General features: G+C 43.6%; 1 protein-coding gene across 1 annotated transcript in view; it reads right to left on the reverse strand.

Annotated features, from left to right (window-relative positions):
* LOC110508229 (low-density lipoprotein receptor-related protein 8-like) overlaps positions 1–23,722 on the reverse strand; it is a 170,836-nt gene that overhangs the window by 25,704 nt on the left and 121,410 nt on the right. Inside the window, exons 8-13 of the mRNA XM_036966528.1 lie at positions 23,219–23,338; positions 16,865–16,990; positions 13,493–13,664; positions 12,365–12,598; positions 11,713–11,831; positions 11,164–11,303 (exon numbers count right to left, since the gene is read on the reverse strand). Of these exons, the coding sequence (XP_036822423.1) occupies positions 11,164–11,303; positions 11,713–11,831; positions 12,365–12,598; positions 13,493–13,664; positions 16,865–16,990; positions 23,219–23,338 (911 nt within the window). The remainder of the gene's footprint in view (positions 1–11,163; positions 11,304–11,712; positions 11,832–12,364; positions 12,599–13,492; positions 13,665–16,864; positions 16,991–23,218; positions 23,339–23,722) is intronic.

The following is a 23,722-nucleotide window of genomic DNA, read 5'->3' on the forward strand; positions in this document are numbered from 1 at the left end:
TCTCCCCACCACCTTACATCCAGCGTTAGCCAGAAACTCAGTCACAACACTATCATCTTATCATGGCCTCATCACTCTCCCCACCACCTTACATCCAGCGTTAGCCAGAAACTCAGTCACAACACTATCATCTTATCATGGCCTCATCACTCTCCCCACCACCTTACATCCAGCGTTAGCCAGAAACTCAGTCACAACACTATCATCTTATCATGGCCTCATCACTCTCCCCACCACCTTACATCCAGCGTTAGCCAGAAACTCAGTCACAACACTATCATCTTATCATGGCCTCATCACTCTCCCCACCACCTTACATCCAGCGTTAGCCAGAAACTCAGTCACAACACTATCATCTTATCATGGCCTCATCACTCTCCCCACCACCTTACATCCAGCGTTAGCCAGAAACTCAGTCACAACACTATCATCTTATCATGGCCTCATCACTCTCCCCACCACCTTACATCCAGCGTTAGCCAGAAACTCAGTCACAACACTATCATCAGCTGATTCAGGTAGTTGTTTAATTGTATGTAGTTCTGGTCAGCCACGCGCCACTTCAAACTGAACAGATGATTCTCTTTGAGCACAACACGTTTTCCTCTGACTGTTATTCCTCTGATCAGAAACCTTGCTTCCTTACTCAGAATATATATATATATATATATACGCCAGAGTGCACGTACTCTCTGTACTGGCCTCAAGTGATTTGTATGAATTTCCTGTATGAGACTACTGTGGTAGAGCTCCTCCTCCTTAATGGGGTTGGCTATGGCCTCCTTTGTCAGGATTTCTCTCTCCATGATAAAAATAGGTAAAACAGTCTCCTTTGGGGCATTTCCACCCACAACCTTGCTCCGGGTCTCATTTTCCATTTTCCTTGACATCAGTTTTTGCCTCGCTGGAAACAGCCACAACTACAGAAGGCATTTTAATTGTAGTGTTAATGATCAAAGTAATTTGTTTAACATTGAAATATCTCAACACAATTATTCAGCATTATACAGTGAGGATACTTCTTACTTAAAATAATTGCTCAATGGTTGATCCTCAAAGAGATATTTTCTGGATTCAGTGTTCTCCAACAATGGAAGCTTCCCAGCCGGACCGAATACCCAAACAAAAGGAGATGTCGAAACATAACAAAACTAAATATGGATATATCATTCCTGACCTTACAGGCCAGGCCGTTGGTCGATAAATCCAAAAACTAATCAAACAAGCAAACATGCCATCTGGTTTCTATGGATAGATAATAAACAGAGAGTAGCAGCAGTGTCAAAACAAATTGGGGGGGGGGGGTCAATGCTAATAGTCCGGGTGATCATTTGAAGCCATAATTGTTCATATGGCTTGCGGGTAAAAGCTGTTAAGGATCCTTTTGGACCTAGACTTGGCGCTCCGGTAGCAGAGAGAATAGTCTTTGACTTGGGTGACTGGAGTCTATGACAATTTTTTGGGCCTTCCTCTGACACCGCCTAGTATAGAGGTCATGAATGACAGGAAGCTTGACCTCAGTGATGTACTAGGCAGTACATACTACCCTCTGTAGCGCCTTGAATGGGCTTATAAAAGCACACATTTTACTCCAGCAACAACCAGCTCAGGAGCTACAGGCGAAATCCTGTCTCTGTATGCAAAATCCCATCTCTGTATGCGAAATGTAATGTAAACCTGGTGCGTGTGTGTAATGTAAACCCTGATGCGTGTGTGTAATGTAAACCCTGGTACGTGTGTGTAATGTAATTTGTATCAGCTTTCAATAAGAACATATTTTTCCTTTTAGCTACTACAATGTATAAGGAATTTTAACATATTAACTTTTAATAGTAGAGCTCTACTGCAGATGCTATTGTGACAACTGCAGATGCAGAAAGGATGTCAGTATTTTGAAACTGAAATTGTAAAAAGCTCCTTTCAAATTTACCAGCAGTTTTAGGAGTAGATAGTTGGGAGTGGATAGTTGGGAGTGGATAGTTGGGAGTGGATAGTTGGGAGTGGATAGTTGGGAGTGGAGACTATGGAGCGGAGAGGAGAGTAGGGAGAGGAGAGTACGGAGAGGAGAGTACGGAGCGGAGAGTAGGGAGAGGAGAGTAGGGAGAGGAGAGTAGGGAGAGGAGAGTACGGAGAGGAGAGTACGGAGAGGAGAGTAGGAGCGGAGAGTACGGAGCGGAGAGTACGGAGAGGAGAGTAGGGAGCGGAGAGTACGGAGAGGAGAGTACGGAGAGGAGAGTAGGGAGCGGAGAGTACGGAGAGGAGAGTACGGAGAGGAGAGTACGGAGAGGAGAGTACGGAGCGGAGAGTAGGGAGAGGAGAATACGGAGAGGAGAGTACGGAGCGGAGAGTAGGGAGAGGAGAGTATGGAGAGGAGAGTAGGGAGAGGAGAGTAGGGAGCGGAGAGTACGGAGCGGAGAGTAGGGAGAGGAGAGTAGGGAGAGGAGAGTAGGGAGAGGAGAGTAGGGAGAGGAGAGTACGGAGAGGAGAGTAGGGAGCGGAGAGTACGGAGCGGAGAGTAGGGAGAGGAGAGTAGGGAGAGGAGAGTACGGAGCGGAGAGTAGGGAGCGGAGAGTACGGAGAGGAGAGTACGGAGAGGAGAGTACGGAGCGGAGAGTAGGGAGCGGAGAGTAGGGAGAGGAGAGTAGGAAGCGGAGAGTACGGAGAGGAGAGTAGGGAGAGGAGAGTAGGGAGAGGAGAGTAGGGAGAGGAGAGGAGAGTAGGGAGAGGAGAGTAGGGAGCAGAGAGTACGGAGAGGAGAGTAGGGAGAGGAGAGTAGGGAGCGGAGAGTACGGAGTGGAGAGTAGGGAGCGGAGAGTACGGAGAGGAGAGTAGGGAGAGGAGAGTACGAAGAGGAGATCACGGAGAGGAGAGTAGGGAGCGGCGAGGACAGAGAGTACGGAGCGGAGAGGAGAGTACGGAGCTTAGCGGAGAGTATGGAGCGGAGAGGAGAGTACGGAGCTTAGCGGAGAGTATGGAGCGGAGAGGAGAGTACGGAGCTTAGCGGAGAGTAGGGAGTGGAGAGTAGGGAGCAGAGAGTCCTGAGCGGAAAGTACGGAGCGGAGATGAGAGTATGGAGCGGAGAGGAGAGTATGGAGGGGAGAGTACGGAGCTGGGAGTTTAGGAGCGGAGCGTTAGGAGTCTCTTTAGGAATTTGAACAGTGGACTAAAACAATGTCATTACGACAGTGGATTGACCATGCAGAGCCTTTAAGGCAGCAGGGTAAATACCACAGTGCCTAAACTGGCTGTGAAATTAAACTGACACACACTTACATGCTGGCTAGACCGGACAACCACGTGCGTTCGCGTGTGTGCGCGTGCGTCATCGCGCGCATGTTGATTTTGTACATTCACACGCAGGTTAAAATATCAAAATGAAAAATTCATGGACATTTAGCTAGCTAGCTTGCTGTTGCTAGCTAATTTGTTCTATTTAGCTAGCTTGCTGTTGCTACCTAATTTGTTCTATTTAGCTAGCTTGCTGTTGCTAGCTAATTTGTTCTATTTAGCTAGCTTGCTGTTGCTACCTAATTTGTTCTATTTAGCTAGCTTGCTGTTGCTAGCTAATTTGTTCTATTTAGCTAGCTTGCTGTTGCTACCTAATTTGTCCTATTTAGCTAGCTTGCTGTTGCTACCTAATTTGTCCTATTTAGCTAGCTTGCTGTTGCTACCTAATTTGTTCTATTTAGCTAGCTTGCTGTTGCTACCTTATTTGTCCTATTTAGCTAGCTTGCTGTTGCTAGCTAATTTGTCCTGGGATATAAACATTTTGTTGTTATTTTACCTGAAATGCACAAGGTCATTTTCTTCTGGATCTTGTGTCGTCTACTCTGACATTTAATCCACAGATAAAAAGGGGAAACTAACAATTTCTAATAATCTCTTGGCCACTGGACTGGAGTGTGGGCCTCAGTTCATCTTTCAATCACCCATGTGGGTGTATGCTCCTAAAAACCAATGAGGAGATGGCAGGACTTGCAGTGTGTCAAGCGTCAAAAATAGAACTAAAGTTCTACTTTAGGGCCTGCCTACGCAGACGCTCGTTGCCACGAGCGAGTGGTTTAGATGAAATGATTGAATAAATTGTACGTGTACATTTAAAGACCATTGGAAAAGCATTCCAGGTGAAGCTGGTTGAGAGTGTGCCAAGAGTGTGCAAAGCTGTCATCAAGGCAAAGGGTGGCTACTTTCAAGAATCTAAAATCTAAAATATATTTAGATTTGTTTAACACTTTTTTGGTTACTACATGATTACATATGTGTTATTTCATAGTGTTTGTGTCTTCACTATTATTCTACAATGTAGAAAATAGTAAAACAATTTTGAGATGTGTCCAAACTTTTGACTGTTAGCACGCACGCACACACACACACACACACACACACGCACAGACTTGCACTTCCCTCTGGCCCACCCCGACCCAGCCTCCAGCCTGTCTGTGTGTGCCATGTGACTAGGGCCAGCAGTAAAACGTTGTTATGGGTGTGTGCCAGTGTGTCAAAGCTGTGCCTGCACAACCATATGTGCCAGTGTTGTGGCCCTGCCTGCAGTGTGTGTGTGGCACTAAGAACAACAGAGATCTGGCCAGAGCTCAGCTCCTCTCCTGTTTCCTCAGTTTATTCCAAACAGTCTGTTATCCCAGAGGGGAACACAGCACAGCAGACACACATTATTTTATTTTTGTATTTTAGCAACCCCCCCCGGGTTGAAAATGACAGATTTGGGCACTAATAAACCCCTATAATAAACCCCTATAATAAACCCCTATAATAAACCCCTATAATAAACCCCTTTAATAAACCACTATAATAACCCACTATAATAAATGCCTATAATAAACCACTATAATAAACCACTATAATAAACCCCTATAATGAACCACTATAATAAACCCCTATAATAACCCCTATAATAAACCACTATAATAAACTCCTATAATAAACCCCTATAATAAACCACTATAATAAACCCCTATAATAAACCACTATAATAAACACCTATAATAAACCCCTACAATAAACCACTACAATAAACCCCTACAATAAACCACTATAATAAACCACTATAATAAACCCCTATAATAAACCCCTACAATAAACCACTATAATAAACCACTATAATAAACCCCTATAATAAACCCCTACAATAAACCACTATAATAAATGCCTATATTGGAATGTAGTGGCTGTCCAGTTACTGTATGGGTTTTTTTTATTTTTTTATTTCACCTTTATTTAACCAGGTAGGCTAGTTGAGAACAAGTTCTCATTTGCAACTGCGACCTGGCCAAGATAAGGCATAGCAGTGTGAACAGGCAACACAGAGTTACACATGGAGTAAACAATTAACAAGTCAATAACACAGTAGAAAAAAGGGGAGTCTATATATACATTGTGTGCAAAAGGCATGAGAAGGTAGGCAAATAATTACAATTATGCAGATTAACACTGGAGTGATAAATGATCAGATGGTTATGTACAGGTAGAGATATTGGTGTGCAAAAGAGCAGAAAAATAAATAAATAAAAACAGTATGGGGATGAGGTAGGTGAAAATGGGTGGGCTATTTACCAATAGACTATGTACAGCTGCAGCGATCGGTTAGCTGCTCAGATAGCAGCTGATAGCAGACAATCTGAATTTGAGCACCGCACGCCACAAGAAGTTTCCCCCCCATCCCTCCCGCTAACTGGACCACTTTTGACATGTTGTCTGAGTGAGGGAAATGCAGTAAATTAAGAGGACACACAAGCTAGCCAAAACGCCTGTTTGTGCACTTCACATTTCCATACCATAAAACTCATGTCATACACAGTGTCAACATGTATTATCACTGTGTTAGATGTACAGTTTCAAGATGACATGGTGTTATACCCTGAGTTGTTCTGAACACAATGAGCCTATGTTAGTCTATCACAGTAGCGTTGCGTTGGGTAAAACCACTGGGGAAGCCGGGACAGAAAATAATAAAATCCTTATAACAACCTATGTGTTGTGATGACTGTGCTGTTTGCTCTATAACCTGTTAGTTCATATGCCTTGACACTGTGATATATTTGACACCGTGATATATTTGACACCGTGATATATTTGACACCCTGATATATTTGACACCGTGATATATTTGACACCCTGATATATTTGACACCGTGATATATTTGACACCGTGATATATTTGACACCGTGATATATTTGACACCCTGATATATTTGACACCCTGATATATTTGACACCGTGATATATTTGACACCGTGATATATTTGACACCCTGATATATTTGACACCGTGATATATTTGACACCGTGATATATTTGACACCCTGATATATTTGACACCGTGATATATTTGACACCGTGATATATTTGACACCGTGATATATTTGACACCGTGATATATTTGACACCGTGATATATTTGACACCGTGATATATTTGACACCCTGATATATTTGACACCCTAATATATTTGACACCGTGATATATTTGACACCGTGATATATTTGACACCGTGATATATTTGACACCGTGATATATTTGACACCGTAATATATTTGACACCGTGATATATTTGACACCCTGATATATTTGACACCGTGATATATTTGACACCGTGATATATTTGACACCGTGATATATTTGACACCGTGATATATTTGACACCGTGATATATTTGACACCCTAATATATTTGACACCGTGATATATTTGACACCGTAATATATTTGACACCGTGATATATTTGACACCCTAATATATTTGACACCGTGATATATTTGACACCCTGATATATTTGACACCGTAATATATTTGACACCGTAATATATTTGACACCGTAATATATTTGACACCGTGATATATTTGACACCCTGATATATTTGACACCGTGATATATTTGACACCGTAATATATTTGACACCGTGATATATTTGACACCCTAATATATTTGACACCCTGATATATTTGACACCCTGATATATTTGACACCCTAATATATTTGACACCGTGATATATTTGACACCCTGATATATTTGACACCGTGATATATTTGACACCCTGATATATTTGACACTGTGATATATTTGACACTGTGATATACAGTGGGGAGAACAAGTATTTGATACACTGCCGATTTCGCAGGTTTTCCTACTTCCTCTGTCATTTTTATTATAGGTACACTTCAAATGTGAGAGACGGAATCTAAAACAAAAATCCAGAAAATCACATTGTATGATTTTGAAGTAATTAATTTGCATTTTATTGCATGACATAAGTATTTCATCACCTACCAACCAGTAAGAATTCCAGCTCTCGTTAGATTTTCTTTAAGAAGCCCTCCTGTTCTCCACTCATTACCTGTATTAACTGCACCTGTTTGAACTCGTTACCTGTATAAAAGACACCTGTCCACACACTCAATCAAACAGACTCCAACCTCTCCACAATGGCCAAGACCAGAGAGCTGTGTAAGGACATCAGGGATAAAATTGTAGAACAACTGTTGGCACAATTATAAAAAAATTTAAGAAGTTCAAGATGACAGTCAATCACCCTCGGTCTGGAGCTCCATGCAAGATCTCACCTCGTGGGGCATCAATGATCATGATGAAGGTGAGGGATCAGCCCAGAACTACACGGCAGGACCTGGTCAATGACCTGAAGAGAGCTAGGACCACAGTCTCAAAGAAAACCATTAGTAACACACTACGCCGTCATGGATTAAAATCCTGCAGCGCACGCAAGGTCCCCCTGCTCAAGCCAGCGTATTTCAAGGCCCGTCAGAAGTTTGCCAATGACCATCTGGATGATCCAGAGGAGGAATGGGAGAAGGTCATGTGCTCTGATGAGACAAAGATAGAGCTTTTTGGTCTAAACTCCACTTGCCGTGTTTGAAGGAAGAAGAAGGATGAGTACCACCCCAAGAACACCATCCTAACCGTGAAGCATGGAGGTGGAAACATCATTATTTGGGGATGCTTTTCTGCAAAGGGGACAGGACGACTGCACCGTATTGAGGGGAGGATGGATGGGGCCATGTATCGTGAGATCTTGGCCAACAACCTTCCCCCAGTAAGAGCATTGAAGATGGGTCGTGGCTGGGTCTTCCAGCATGACAACGACCCGAAACACACAGCCAGGGCAACTAAGCAGTGGCTCCGTAGAAGCATCTCAAGGTCCTGGAGTGGCCTAGCCAGTCTCCAGACCTGAACCCAATAGAAAATCTTTGTAGGGAGCTGAAAGTCTGTATTGCCCAGCGACAGCCCCAAAACCTGAAGGATATGGAGAAGGTCTGTATGGAGGAGTGGGCCAAAATCCCTGCTGCAGTGTGTGCAAACCTGGTCAAGAACTACAGGAAACGTATGATCTCTGTAATTGCAAACAAAGGTTTCTGTACCAAATATTAAGTTCTGCTTTTCTGATGTATCAAATACTTATGTCATGCAATAAAATGCAAGTGAGATGAATTACTTCAAATTAAATCCAAAATCAATTGTATTGGTCACATACACATGGTGGGCAGATGTTAATGTGAGTGTAGCGAAATGCTTGTGCTTCTAGTTCCGACAATGCAGTAATAACCAACGAGTAATCTAACCTAACAATTCCAAAACTACTACCTTATACACACAAGTGTAAAGGGATAAAGAATATGTACATAAAGATATATGAATGAGTGATGGTACAGAACGGCATAGACAAGATGCAGTAGATGGTATCGAATTACTTTAAAATCATGCAATGTGATTTTCTGGATTTTTGTTTTAGATTCCGTCTCTCACAGTTGAAGTGTACCTATGATAAAAATTACAGACCTCTACATGCTTTGTAAGTAGGAAAACCTGCAAAATCGGCAGTGTGTCAAATACTTGTTCTCCCCACTGTATATGGCTAATGCTGAGACAATAAGAAGACACAGATTGTTTCATCACAAAACCGGAGAGCAACCTCTGTCAGGTGAAGTCCACAAAGCATATTGCATGTACAGTAACAGATGGTGAAGCAAGCTAAAGTTTCTGACATTTTTTGGACCACTAAACAACTATTGACTTAGAACCACAGAGAGTTACCGCAAGTCACAAAGAAAACAGGAGCTGTCTCCACTATTCCAGCACCATTTCAACTTCAACATTATAAAAATCACCTCTGCTTAGTCTAATACAGTGATAACTAAAAGATACCAAAACCGATTTAGTCTAAACAACGTAAACTAAATATGATGTGGTTGTCCATGGTTCTGATTTCTGTGTGTGTGTGTGTGTGTGTGTGTGTTATAGAGAGGTAGGTATAGGGCAGGAGGTGACTGTGTACTAATGGAGGCTTTATAGAGTTTATGAATAGTGTGTGTGTGTGTGTGTGTGTGTGTGTGTGTGTGTGTGTGTGTGTGTGTGTGTGTGTGTGTGTGTGTGTGTGTGTGTGTGTGTGTGTGTGTGTAAGTAGAAAAAACACTCACCCTGCAAGTAGAGAAATGCCACGGTCTATCACTGTAATACTGTACACACTTTTAGTTTTTGTTGTCCTATGCTACCTGGCTAAAATGTTTGCTCGCTTAACTAACTTCCTTTCATGGACAACGATGAGCCAGCGAGTTAACAACCTACTACATCTAGTAACATATTGAACTTCCATCCTCTTAGTCCAGTGCCACAATGTGTATTAATTAATGTTTGAATCAGAATAGCCTTTATAATCATTGGCCAGTACGGAGAATGAAGTAAAAAAACACTAATCTAATCTCTATCTCCATCAAAGGGAGGCCAAATGCTCGCTGACTTCCGTTGCATTCAATGCTACGGGCGGCAACAATGTCATACTCTTTATGACCAGACAGCATCAGATACATGGCATACACATACAGAGACAGAGGGGCGCTGTTTCGCTCTCTCTAATGCTTTCTCCAGTGAGATACATTCAGCGTCTAGAGAATCGAAGGAAAATTATGAAACAAATAGAGATGAAAGCTAAATTATGTTTGTTTGGTACATTTTTTGGCATCCATGAATACGCGCCACTGCAAAATGATGATCCGTTTCCCTGAATTGCATTTTGAAAGCCTAACAGCCTAACACTGTAATATCCTATTGTATAACTTAGCTAGTCACGTTAGTAATAGGACAGGCTTTCAAATGATGCTCACCTGACCCAGAATGTGATTTGTAATGGACCATTTTTGGATTGCGTGAACAACAACAGTAATTGTGTGATGGCGGGGATGCAGGGCATCTTGACTGGCTGCATCACCACTGAGTATGGAAACTGCTTGGCGTCCGACCGCAAGGCGCCACAGAGAGTAGTGCGTACGGCCCAGTACATCACTAGAGCCGAGCTTCCTGCCATCCAGGACTTCTATACCAGGCGGTGTCAGAGGAAGCCCCTAAAAATGGCCCCTCCAGTCACTCAAGTCATAGACTGCTCTCTCTGCTACCGCACGGCAAGAGGAACCGATGCACCAAGTCTGGAACCAACAGGACCCTGAACAGCTTCCAAGCCATAAGACTGATAAATAATTGGTTAAAAACACTCCAGGCCGGGCCTCCTGAGTGGCGCAGTGGTCTAAGGCACAGCAGCTGGCCACGACCGGGAGACCCATGAGGCAACGCACAATTGTCCCTGCATCATCCAGGTTAGGGGAGGGTGTGGCCGGCCGGGATGTCCATTGTCCCATCGTGCTCTAGCGGTCTGGCGGGCTTAAGTATCGTGTCAAGAAGCAGTTGCCAAGCAACCTTGGCAGGGTTGTGTTTCACTCTCAACCTTTGTCTCTCCCGAGTCCATACGGGGAGAAAAAAACCCCCACTTCAGGCCACTCTTGAACAACTAAAGCTAGATAGAAAGTATGTAGAAATTATAATGGAGCTACAGTATACATTTATATACGGTTCTCTCTCTCTCTCCGACTCTGGTTCTCTCTCTCTCTCTCTCTCTCTCTCTCTCTCTCTCTCTCTCTCTCTCTCTCTCTCTCTCTCTCTCTCTCTCTCTCTCTCTCTCTCTCTCTCTCTCTCTCTCTCTCTCTCTCTCTCTCTCTCTCTCTCTCTCTCTCTCTCTCTCTCTCTCTCTCTCTCTCTCTCTCTCTCTCTCTCAAATCGTGCCTACAGATACCTAGCTCATCCCTCTGCTCTCTCAAAACTTCACTCACAAGATGTTCCCCTTAGAGCAGCAAAACCACACACACACCTCGAACACGGCCAGTGCGTAGGGGTGTCCCAGTCTCTCTGAGGAGGACAGGTGTGTCCTGCGATGAGCCCCGTTCAAGTCCACACTGGAGATCAGGTGCAGCTTGGAGTCGACCCAGTAAAGACGCCTGTTGGCTACGTCTGATACACACACACACACAAACACGCACCCCCCCACACAGGCATTAGACGATCACTTGGGCAGACAGGCATACAGTAAATAATGTATCTACTCTGCTCTGAAAACAATGCTCACTGAAATATTTAGTCAAACAATCAATTGGGTTTAAATCAAGAAGTTGAAGTTGCAAACTCCTGGAGAGGAGTTCACTATGTAACAAACGTAACTATTTAACAAAACTAGTGAGAAGGCTATAGATGAACATATAGTTTCAAGGCTGCTTAAAGAACCAATCTGTTATTGTTCAAAACAAAGCATTCACCAGGGTATATACAAGGCGCTCAACTATAATGGTCAATTCCTGTGTGTGTGTGTGTGTGTGTGTGTGTGTATGTATATATATATGTGTGTATGCGTGTGTATTCTTACCCAGGGTGATGCCGTTGGGCCACTCAATGTTGTCTGACACCAGGACTTGTCGGTCCACCCCGTTCATCCCTGCCTTCTCTATCTTGGCCCGGGTGCCCCAGTCAGTCCAGTACATGAACCTGAGGAGGAGAATAACAGTGGTCCTCATCTCCTTTGTAGTGCAGTTTGGTAGAGCATGGCACTTCTAACGCCAGGGTAGTGGGGTTCGATTCCCGGGAACACCCATACACACGCATGACTAAGCCGCTTTGGATAAAAGCATCTGCTAAATGGTATACAGTATTCTGTTCCATTAGAAGGAGATAGAAAAACCAATATGATACCACCGTGTGGATGAACATACTACATATTACCAAACACGTGTACACATTTACATATGTGTCCAACTCTCATCCATCATAACTGATGTTGCTGACGTAACAGCAAAACATATCACAAGTACGGTGTCTGGTTGAGGACAATCTGTACCTGTAGCACACTGGACATGATATATAATACTGGTGGAAGTGCACCCCGAGGAGGGGCGATTGTCTTTTCATCGTTGGCCCTTTGATTTCCGAGGTGTTTTGCACCAACACAAACAAACCCCCCCACCACCACCCACACTTACACCCCCCCCCCCCCACCACCACCACCACCCACCACCACTTACCCATGCTGTGGATCCAGCGCTATGGCTCTGGGCTCGCTGAGCTCCGTGTCGACCAGGACCCTCCTCTTGAGGCCGTCGTAGGCCGAGGCCACCGAGACGGTCTTGTGGCCCGAGTCGGTCCAGTAGAGGTTGTGTTGGACCCAGTCCAGGGCCAGGCCCTCAGGGGAGAGGAGAGAGCCAGAGTCCACCAGGGTCACCTGCTGGGACGGGTCGCCCGCCTCTGGGATCAGAGCACTGGAGAGGAACATGGTAATAGATAGGGGAGTCAAAGACACTCAAAGTCTCGCGTTAGCTACCTCAAAAGTCAGGACCAGAATTCAACGCAAAATAGACAACCTGTGCAATGCGATTTAATTTTAAAAGGTGATTTATGCTTGAGCTGATCTCCGTAGCGGGGAAATCGCTTTTAAAGAAGGTCACTTCTGGCTGGACATGGCTTTATGCTGCTCCTGTAGACTTCTGTCATTGCAACGTTATGGCTTCAGAAACCTTCAACTTCCTTCAAACTGCAGAGACATACAAATGGTATCCACAAGTTCCTCTGACTCTGTGCAAGTACAAAAAAAATTTGCTTAGTTGCCAAAATGTTGAACTATCCCTTTAACGGAGTTCATTTCACGGTCGGGTGTCTGATGGTGAAACACTCTGTCCAGAATAACAGCTGTTCACATAGGGAGCTGTCTTCTATCTAATGACCAGGGCGGTGAGGAGTGGTAGAGGACAGGGTGTCACTCACACTTCTGAATAGGGTGTCCTGTGAGACCTGCTCTCTCTTCTATAATGAGGACACTGTTCCAATTAGAGCAGCCCCACGGGGGGTAAGAGACACCAGGTAGGTAAGAGAGGTCTGACAGAAACCCTGAAGAAGGCAGCTTGCTGTCGAAAGGTTGGCTAATTATTATAAAATGTACTGCTGTGGCGGATATCTTCTTTTTTTTTTACAAAGAGAAAAGAGGTACCAGTACTGAATCATATGACTTCATTAAATATATCCAAAAGTAGTAATACATAATAGTTCAAGTCAGGGTCAAGTAGGGTTGCAAAATTCCGTAAACTTTCAAAGTTCCCAGGTTTTTCAGAAATTCCAGTTGGAAGATTCCCGGAATCACAAGGGAAAAATAACGATACCTGTAGATGTTACGGTGGAAGCGGTCGCACCAGAACAGACGGTTATTAGCCACGTCTACGTCCAGCGCCACAGCATTCTTCTGGGTGGCAAGCACCTGGCGGTAGTCCCTCTTCACCGGGTCTACACGACGGATCTCCTGACGGTTGGTGAACAGCAGGTAAGGAGACTTCCCTGGGGAAAGGGAAAGTGGAGAGGTCGACTTATTTCACCCATAATGCACTGACTGTAAGTCGCTCTGGATAACGGCATCTGCTAAATGACTCAAATGGAAATGGAAAATTCTATTCTATTCTTATGCCCAGAATTCATTCATCAGACAAGTAAACAATCTACCACGGTTGGAATTCAAACAAATATTTACAGGACTGATGTGGCCTTGCATCTAATAAATATGTCCACAACGCATACATCTTTTAGTACACACTGAAAGCCATTTCAAAAAGGTGAGTCAGCCATATAGTGGTTGACAGCTTCAACACACCTGAGAGAAATTGCATTTCAGAAACTCCTGTCCGCTACCATTGAATTTCAGCCTATGATTCTACGTGACATCATATGAAACTAAAGTTAGCTGAACACAGTTCTCCCCTAAAACCACGAGGAAGACGGACATGATCTCCTCATTAAAACATCTCAAACCGCTGAATAGTGTCAGTATCGATCAGTCTGTCCACGCGTTATTAACCTTCCGCACCTCATTATCTAACACAAGATATAGATCAGTAACAACAGCAAACAGCATTACACACACACACACACACACCGAGCAGTATCACACACACACACACACACACACACACCGAGCAGTATCACACACACACACACACACACACCGAGCAGTATCACACACACACACACACACACACACACACACACACACACACACACACCGAGCAGTATCACACACACACACACACACACCGAGCAGTATCACACACACACACACACACACACACACACACCGAGCAGTATCTCACACACACACATCCACTTTGCCCACAGAGCTCATTGACTCATAACACGGTCATGACTCAATACTGAGTCACAAAGACAAGCCGATACGATCCCACTGAGGTTAAACAACCTTGAACAAAGTGAAACCAGCCAGATCATTGACTTTGAACGGGGAAGCGTTCAGTATCCCGGTATCTGGTTGTTCTCAGGGAGCTATAAGGATATGGATCCACTCAACTGCTATTTCAACTGGAGCTCAAGAGTAGGGTGAAGCTGCTTTAAGTGCTGATCTAAGGTCAGTTTGTGTTTTTTTACTCCTAATGGTTAAGGTTAGGATTAGGAAAGGAGAATCTGATCCCAGATCAGGGAAACTGATGTCTTTGTTTCTGTCTATATCGCAACTGAACGTTTCACCCACTACGGATTCTAGCTTTAAGTTAAGGGAAGCTGATCCTAGATCTGTGCCTACAGCTATATTCTATCTGGAGCCTAGATAGTTGTCCTTCTGGAAGGTTTTCCCATCTCCACAGAGGACCTCTGGAGCTCTGTCAGAGTGACCATCGGGTTCTTGGTCACCTTCCTGACCAAGGCCCTTCTCCCCCGATTGCTCATTTTGGCCGAGCAGTCAGTTCTAGGAAGAGTCTTGGTGGTTCCAAACTTCTTCCATTTAAGAATAATGGAGGCCACTGTGTTCTTTGGGACATAAAATGCTGCAGACATTTTTTGGTACCCTTCCCCAGATCTGTACCTCGACCCAATCCTGTCTCGGAGCTCTACGGACAACTCCTTCGAACTCATGGCTTGGTTTTTGCTCTGACATGCACTGTCAACTGTGGGATCTTATAGAGATCATGCAAATCATTTATTTTACCACAGGTGGACTTCAATCAAGTTGTAGAAACATCTTGAGGATGATCAATGGAAACAGGATGCACCTGAGCTCAATTTCGAGTCTCTGTTTTCTGTTTTTTATTTGTAATACATTTGCAAACATTTCTAAAAACCTATTTTTGCTTTTGTCATTATGGGGTATTGTGTGTAGATTGATGAGAAAAAAAATAAAGACAACGGTACATTATTTTCCATCAGACCACTTTTCTAACTAGCTTTAGCGACAAACTGATTCAGACTGTGAACGTGTCATTCTAATTATGCTTCATGCCCTCCAGGCTCAAAAGGTGTGTCACAGCAGCTTAGCTCATTACAACTAATTAATTTTGAAAAGACGTGAGTCCCTCTTCAAATCTTTCCCGAATTTTAAAAAAAGTAAACACTGCCAAGAGGGACATTTCTCATCTTCTCCGAAAAATACGTCGTTGTTTAGACTCTTAAACAGAATTGTCCTAATTGGCAGGAGAGTGAAAGTCACACTTTAGTGGCTCATTGACTAAAGAAACAGTGGTGATTGTGTGTGTTCGTTGTGTGTGTGTCTGTCTTTGTGAGTCTGTGTCTGTGTGCCAGTGGAGGCTGGTGGGAGGAGCTATTTGAGGATGGGCTCATTGTATTGGCTGGAATAGAATAAATGTGGTTTCCATATGTTTGATGTGTTTGATACCGTTCCATTAATCCATTCCAGCCATTGCAATGAACCTGTCCTCCTATAGCTCCTCCCACTAGCCTCCACTGGTGTGTGTGTGTGTGTCTGTCTGTGTGTGTGTGTCTGTGTGTGTTGAGGAGGGAATCAGTAGTCATACTAACACCTGTTAGGTGTGTTAGATGCCCTGACCTTAGAGATCCTTTCTTCTCTATTTTGGTTAGGTCGGGATGTGACTAGGGTGGGCATTTCTAGTTTCTTTATTTCTAGGTTGGACTGGTATGGTTCCCAATCAGAGGCAGCTGTCTATCGTTGTCTCTGATTGGGGATCATACTTAGGCAGCTTTTTCCCACCTGTTTGTTGTGGGCTCTTGTTTTTGTGTCGTTGCCTGTGAGCACTGCATTGACTTCACGTTTCGTTTGTTCTGTATTGTTTTGGTTTCAATTATTAAACATGTGAAACTCTAGGCACGCTGGTCCATTTATTCCAACGATCGTGACACATAACCACAGTCTTGGAGGAGGAACACGGAAGTGTTCCCTCACTCACTCCAACCACCCACCTACTCCCTCCAACCAACCAACCAACCAACCCCTCCCTCCCTCCAACCAACCAACCACCCAAACAACCAACCAACCCATCCCTCCCTCCAACCAACCAACCCCTCCCTCCCTCCCTCCAACCAACCAACCCCTCCCTCCCTCCAACCAACCAACCACCCAACCCCTCCCTCCCTCCCTCCCTCCAACCAACCAACCACCCAAACAACCAACCAACCCATCCCTCCCTCCAACCAACCAACCAGCCAACCCCTCCCTCCCTCCCTCCCTCCAACCAACCAACCAACCAACCAACCAACCCCTCCCTCCTTCCCTCCCTCACCTTCTGCTTTACAGGTCTTGGTGACGGGGTCCATCTCATAGCCTTGGTAACATTCACACTTGAAGTCTCCCTTGTAGTTGATGCAGATCTGGCTGCAGGCGTTGGGGTTCTCACACTCATCAATGTCTGAGGAGGAATGGAGGAGGGGGGGTTATCAATCACACTCATCAATGTCTGAGGAGGAATGGAGGAGGGGGGGGGTTATCAATCACACTCATCAATGTCTGAGGAGGAATGGAGGAGGGGGGGGGTTATCAATCACACTCATCAATGTCTGAGGAGGAATGGAGGAGGGGGGGTTATCAATCACACTCATCAATGTCTGAGGAGGAATGGAGGAGGGGGGTTATCAATCACACTCATCAATGTCTGAGGAGGAATGGAGGAGGGGGGGTTATCAATCACACTCATCAATGTCTGAGGAGGAATGGAGGAGGGGGGGGGGGGTTATCAATCACACTCATCAATGTCTGAGGAAGAATGGAGGAGGGGGGTATCAATCACACTCATCAATGTCTGAGGAAGAATGGAGGAGGGGGGTATCAATCACACTCATCAATGTCTGAGGAAGAATGGAGGAGGGGGGTATCAATCACACTCATCAATGTCTGAGGAGGAATGGAGGAGGGGGGTATCAATCACACTCATCAATGTCTGAGGAGGAATGGAGGAGGGGGGGTTATCAATCACACTCATCAATGACTGAGGAGGAATGGAGGAGGGGGGGGGGGGGGGTTATCAATCACACTGGACTAATAGCTCAATGGGGGGTTATAAATCACACTGGACTAATAGCTCAGTGGGGGGGGGGGGGTTATCAATCACACTGGACTAATAGCTCAGCGGGGGGGGGGGGGGGGGTTATCAATCACACTGGACTAATAGCTCAGTGGGGGGGGGTTATCAATCACACTGGACTAATAGCTCAGTGGGGGGGGGGGTTATCAATCACACTGGACTAATAGCTCAATGGGGGGGGGTTATCAATCACACTGGAGTAATAGCTCAGTGGGGGGGGGGGTTCAATCACACTGGACTAATAGCTCAGTGGGGGGGGGGGGTATCAATCACACTGGACTAATAGCTCAGTGGGGGGGGGGGGTTATCAATCACACTGGACTAATAGCTCAGTGGGGGGGGGGGTTATCAATCACACTGGACTAATAGCTCAGTGGGGGGGGGTTATCAATCACACTGGACTAATAGCTCAGTGGGGGGGGGGGGGGGGGGGTTATCAATCACACTGGACTAATAGCTCAGTGGGGGGGGGGGTTATCAATCACACTGGACTAATAGCTCAGTGGGGGGGGGGGGTATCAATCACACTGGACTAATAGCTCAGTGGGGGGGGGTTATCAATCACACTGGACTAATAGCTCAGTGGGGGGGGGGTTATCAATCACACTGGACTAATAGCTCAGTGGGGGGGGGGGGTTATCAATCACACTGGACTAATAGCTCAGTGGGGGGGGGGGGGGTTATCAATCACACTGGACTAATAGCTCAGTGGGGGGGGGGGGGTTATCAATCACACTGGACTAATAGCTCAGTGGGGGGGGGGTTATCAATCACACTGGACTAATAGCTCAGTGGGGGGGGGTATCAATCACGCTGGACTAATAGCTCAGTGGGGGGGGGTTATCAATCACACTGGACTAATAGCTCAGTGGGGGGGGGGGGGGGGGTTATCAATCACACTGGACTAATAGCTCAGTGGGGGGGGGGGGGGGGGTTATCAATCACACTGGACTAATAGCTCAGTGGGGGGGGGGGCGGTTATCAATCACACTGGACTAATAGCTCAGTGGGGGGGGGGTTATCAATCACACTGGACTAATAGCTCAGTGGGGGGGGTTATCAATCACACCAGACTAATAGCTCAGTGGGGGGGGGGGGTATTTAGCAGATGTTCTAAATGTAATGAACCATATGTAAATGTACATCCGTCTGTGTGTGTGTGTGTCTGTGTGTGTCTGTGTGTGTGTGAGAGAGAGAGAGAGAGAGAGAGAGAGAGTGTGTAGTTGTGCATTAAATGTGGGGATAAAGAGATTTGTCACCTTGGACCAAGCTGGTTTCTCTTGGTAAAATAAAATATGTGGCTTAAAAGCTGCAATTCAATAAGCTGTATTTCAGAGAGAAAAACATATGAAAGGTTCTGTGAGTTCCAGTCTTCCCGTTTCTCCTCAGATAGCAGTCTGTACTGTAATCATAAAAGAGACATAACCTCAAGGACGGTCAGTGTGTATACTGTACTACTTACTGTATGTGTGTGTATACTGTACTACTCACTGTGTGTGTGTGTGTGTATACTGTACTACTTACTTTGTGTGTGTGTGTGTATACTGTACTACTTACTGTGTGTGTGTGTGTATACTGTACTACTTACTGTGTGTGTGTGTGTGTATACTGTACTACTTACTTTGTGTGTGTGTGTGTATACTGTACTACTTACTTTGTGTGTGTGTGTGTATACTGTACTACTTACTGTGTGTGTGTGTGTATACTGTACTACTTACTGTGTGTGTGTGTGTGTGTATACTGTACTACTTACTGTATGTGTGTGTGTATAATGTACTACTTACTGTGTGTGTGTGTGTGTATACTGTACTACTTACTTTGTGTGTGTGTGTGTATACTGTACTACTTACTTTGTGTGTGTGTATACTGTACTACTTACTTTGTGTGTGTGTGTGTATACTGTACTACTTACTGTGTGTGTGTGTGTGTATACTGTACTACTTACTGTGTGTGTGTGTGTGTGTATACTGTACTACTTACTGTGTGTGTGTGTGTATACTGTACTACTTACTGTATGTGTGTGTGTATACTGTACTACTTACTGTGTGTGTGTGTGTGTGTATACTGTACTACTTACTTTGTGTGTGTGTGTATACTGTACTACTTACTGTATGTGTGTGTGTGTGTATACTGTACTACTTACTTTGTGTGTGTGTGTGTGTGTGTGTGTGTATACTGTGCTACTTACTTTGTGTGTATACTGTACTACTTACTGTATGTGTGTGTGTGTGTGTATACTGTACTACTTACTTTGTGTGTGTGTGTGTGTGTATATACTGTGCTACTTACTTTGTGTGTGTGTGTGTATACTGTACTACTTACTTTGTGTGTGTGTGTATACTGTACTACTTACTTTGTGTGTGTGTGTGTGTATACTGTACTACTTACTTTGTGTGTGTGTGTGTGTGTATACTGTACTACTTACTGTATGTGTGTGTGTGTATACTGTACTACTTACTTTGTGTGTGTGTGTGTGTGTATACTGTACGTGTATACTATACTACTTACTGTATGTGTGTGTGTGCATACTGTACTACTTACTTTGTGTGTGTGTGTATACTGTACTACTTACTTTGTGTGTGTGTGTATACTGTACTACTTACTTTGTGTGTGTGTGTGTGTATACTGTACTACTTACTTTGTGTGTGTGTGTGTGTATACTGTACTACTTACTTTGTGTGTGTGTGTGTGTATACTGTACGTGTATACTGTACTACTTACTTTGTGTGTGTGTGTGTGTGTGTATACTGTACTACTTACTTTGTGTGTGTGTGTGTGTATACTGTTCTACTTACTGTATGTGTGTGTGTATACTGTACTACTTACTGTATGTGTGTGTGTGTATACTGTACTACTTACTTTGTGTGTGTGTGTATACTGTACTACTTACTGTATGTGTGTGTGTATACTGTACTACTTACTGTATGTGTGTGTGTATACTGTACTACTTACTTTGTGTGTGTGTGTATACTGTGCTACTTACTTTGTGTGTGTGTGTGTATACTGTGCTACTTACTTTGTGTGTGTGTGTGTGTATACTGTACTACTTACTTTGTGTGTGTGTGTGTGTGTGTATACTGTACTACTTACTTTGTGTGTGTGTGTGTGTGTATACTGTACTACTTACTTTGTGTGTGTGTGTATACTGTACATGTATACTGTACTACGTACTTTGTGTGTGTGTGTATACTGTACGTGTATACTGTACTACTTACTGTATGTGTGTGTGTATACTGTACGATTTACTATGTGTGTGTGTGTATACTGTACTACTTACTTTGTGTGTGTGTGTGTGTATACTGTACTACTTACTGTATGTGTGTGTATACTGTACTACTTACTGTATGTGTGTGTGTATACTGTACTACTTACTGTATGTGTGTGTGTGTATACTGTACTACTTACTTTGTGTGTGTGTGTGTATACTGTGCTACTTACTTTGTGTGTGTGTGTGTGTATACTGTGCTACTTACTTTGTGTGTGTGTGTATACTGTACTACTTACTTTGTGTGTGTGTGTGTATACTGTACTACTTACTTTGTGTGTGTGTGTATACTGTACTACTTTGTGTGTGTGTGTATACTGTACATGTATACTGTACTACTTTGTGTGTGTGTGAGTGTATACTGTACGTGTATACTGTACTACTTACTTTGTGTGTGTGTGTGTGTGTATACTGTACTACTTACTTTGTGTGTGTGTGTGTGTATACTGTACTACTTACTGTATGTGTGTGTGTATACTGTACTACTTACTGTATGTGTGTGTGTGTATACTGTACTACTTACTTTGTGTGTGTGTGTATACTGTACTACTTACTGTATGTGTGTGTGTATACTGTACTACTTACTGTATGTGTGTGTGTATACTGTACTACTTACTTTGTGTGTGTGTGTGTATACTGTGCTACTTACTTTGTGTGTGTGTGTGTATACTGTGCTACTTACTTTGTGTGTGTGTGTGTGTATACTGTACTACTTACTTTGTGTGTGTGTGTGTGTGTGTGTGTGTGTGTATACTGTACTACTTACTTTGTGTGTGTGTGTGTGTGTATACTGTACTACTTACTTTGTGTGTGTGTGTATACTGTACATGTATACTGTACTACGTACTTTGTGTGTGTGTGTGTATACTGTACGTGTATACTGTACTACTTACTGTATGTGTGTGTGTATACTGTACGATTTACTATGTGTGTGTGTGTATACTGTACTACTTACTTTGTGTGTGTGTGTATACTGTACTACTTACTGTATGTGTGTGTGTATACTGTACTACTTACTGTATGTGTGTGTGTGTGTATACTGTACTACTTACTGCATGTGTGTGTGTGTATACTGTACTACTTACTTTGTGTGTGTGTGTGTGTATACTGTGCTACTTACTTTGTGTGTGTGTGTGTATACTGTGCTACTTTGTGTGTGTGTGTATACTGTACTACTTACTTTGTGTGTGTGTGTGTATACTGTACTACTTACTTTGTGTGTGTGTGTGTATACTGTACTACTTACTTTGTGTGTGTGTGTGTATACTGTACTACTTACTTTGTGTGTGTGTGTGTATACTGTACTACTTACTTTGTGTGTGTGTGTGTGTATACTGTACTACTTTGTGTGTGTGTGTATACTGTACATGTATACTGTACTACTTTGTGTGTGTGTGTGTGTATACTGTACGTGTATACTGTACTACTTACTGTATGTGTGTGTGTATACTGTACTATTTACTATGTGTGTGTGTGTATACTGTACTACTTACTTTGTGTGTGTGTGTATACTGTACTACTTACTTTGTGTGTGTGTATACTGTACTACTTACTTTGTGTGTGTGTGTACTGTACTACTTTGTGTGTGTGTGTATACTGTACTACTTACTTTGTGTGTGTGTGTGTGTAGTGTACTACTTACTTTGTGTGTGTGTGTATACTGTACGTGTATACTGTACTACTTACTGTATGTGTGTGTGTATACTGTACTATTTACTATGTGTGTGTGTATACTGTACTACTTACTTTGTGTGTGTGTGTATACTGTACTACTTACTTTGTGTGTGTGTGTATACTGTACTACTTACTTTGTGTGTGTGTGTGTACTGTACTACTTACTTTGTGTGTGTGTGTATACTGTACTACTTACTTTGTGTGTGTGTGTGTGTAGTGTACTACTTACTTTGTGTGTGTGTGTATACTGTACTATTTACTATGTGTGTGTGTATACTGTACTACTTACTTTGTGTGTGTGTAAACTGTACTATTTACTATGTGTGTATACTGTACTATTTACTATGTGTGTGTATACTGTACTACTTACTTTGTGTGTGTGTGTATACTGTACTATTTACTATCTGTGTATACTGTATGTATGTATGTATGTATGTATGTATGTATGTGTACGTACTATGTATGTGTGTATGTATGTATATACTATGTATGTATGTATGTATGTATGTATGTATGTATGTGTGAGAGAGAGAGAGTATAGTGTACTACTTCTGTGCGAGTGTGTGTCTACACTGTACTGTGTGTGTGTCTAGCCTGTGTGTGTTCTCAATATTCACCTCCACACGTCCTCTTGTCCAGTAGCTTGTACCCGGTGGGACACTGGCACTCGTAGCCTATTGGTCGATCCTGGCAGATATGAGAACAGCCGCCGTTGTTGAGTGAGCACTCGTTGAGCCCTGGGAGAGAGGTGAGAGATAGTGACTAGGAGAGGTCTTTTAGCAGCTGGGTCGTGCTCATTCGGGAACGAAATGGAAGAAAATGGACTAAAACAAGGAGGGACTACCTTGACTTGTCCAATAAGAAATTCCCATTTTCAATTTTCCAAAGCAAAATGTTTTAAAATGTTTTCCATTGAGTGTCCAAATGAACACGACCATAATATTAACTGACAGAGGGGCCCAATTCCATTTCTAATTTTCTGTTCACCCCACTTGCTCAGTTTCATTCCATGGAATCCCCATCCAGTCCTGAGTGAGTCAACATTCAGAGGCTTCTCACCAGCTCTGATTCTCCACATCACCAGGCTTTCTCCTCTCCTCTTCGCTATCACCCTATCAAAT

This window comes from Oncorhynchus mykiss, chromosome 28, assembly GCF_013265735.2.
Source record: "Oncorhynchus mykiss isolate Arlee chromosome 28, USDA_OmykA_1.1, whole genome shotgun sequence".
NCBI classification, from domain to species: Eukaryota; Metazoa; Chordata; class Actinopteri; order Salmoniformes; family Salmonidae; genus Oncorhynchus; species Oncorhynchus mykiss.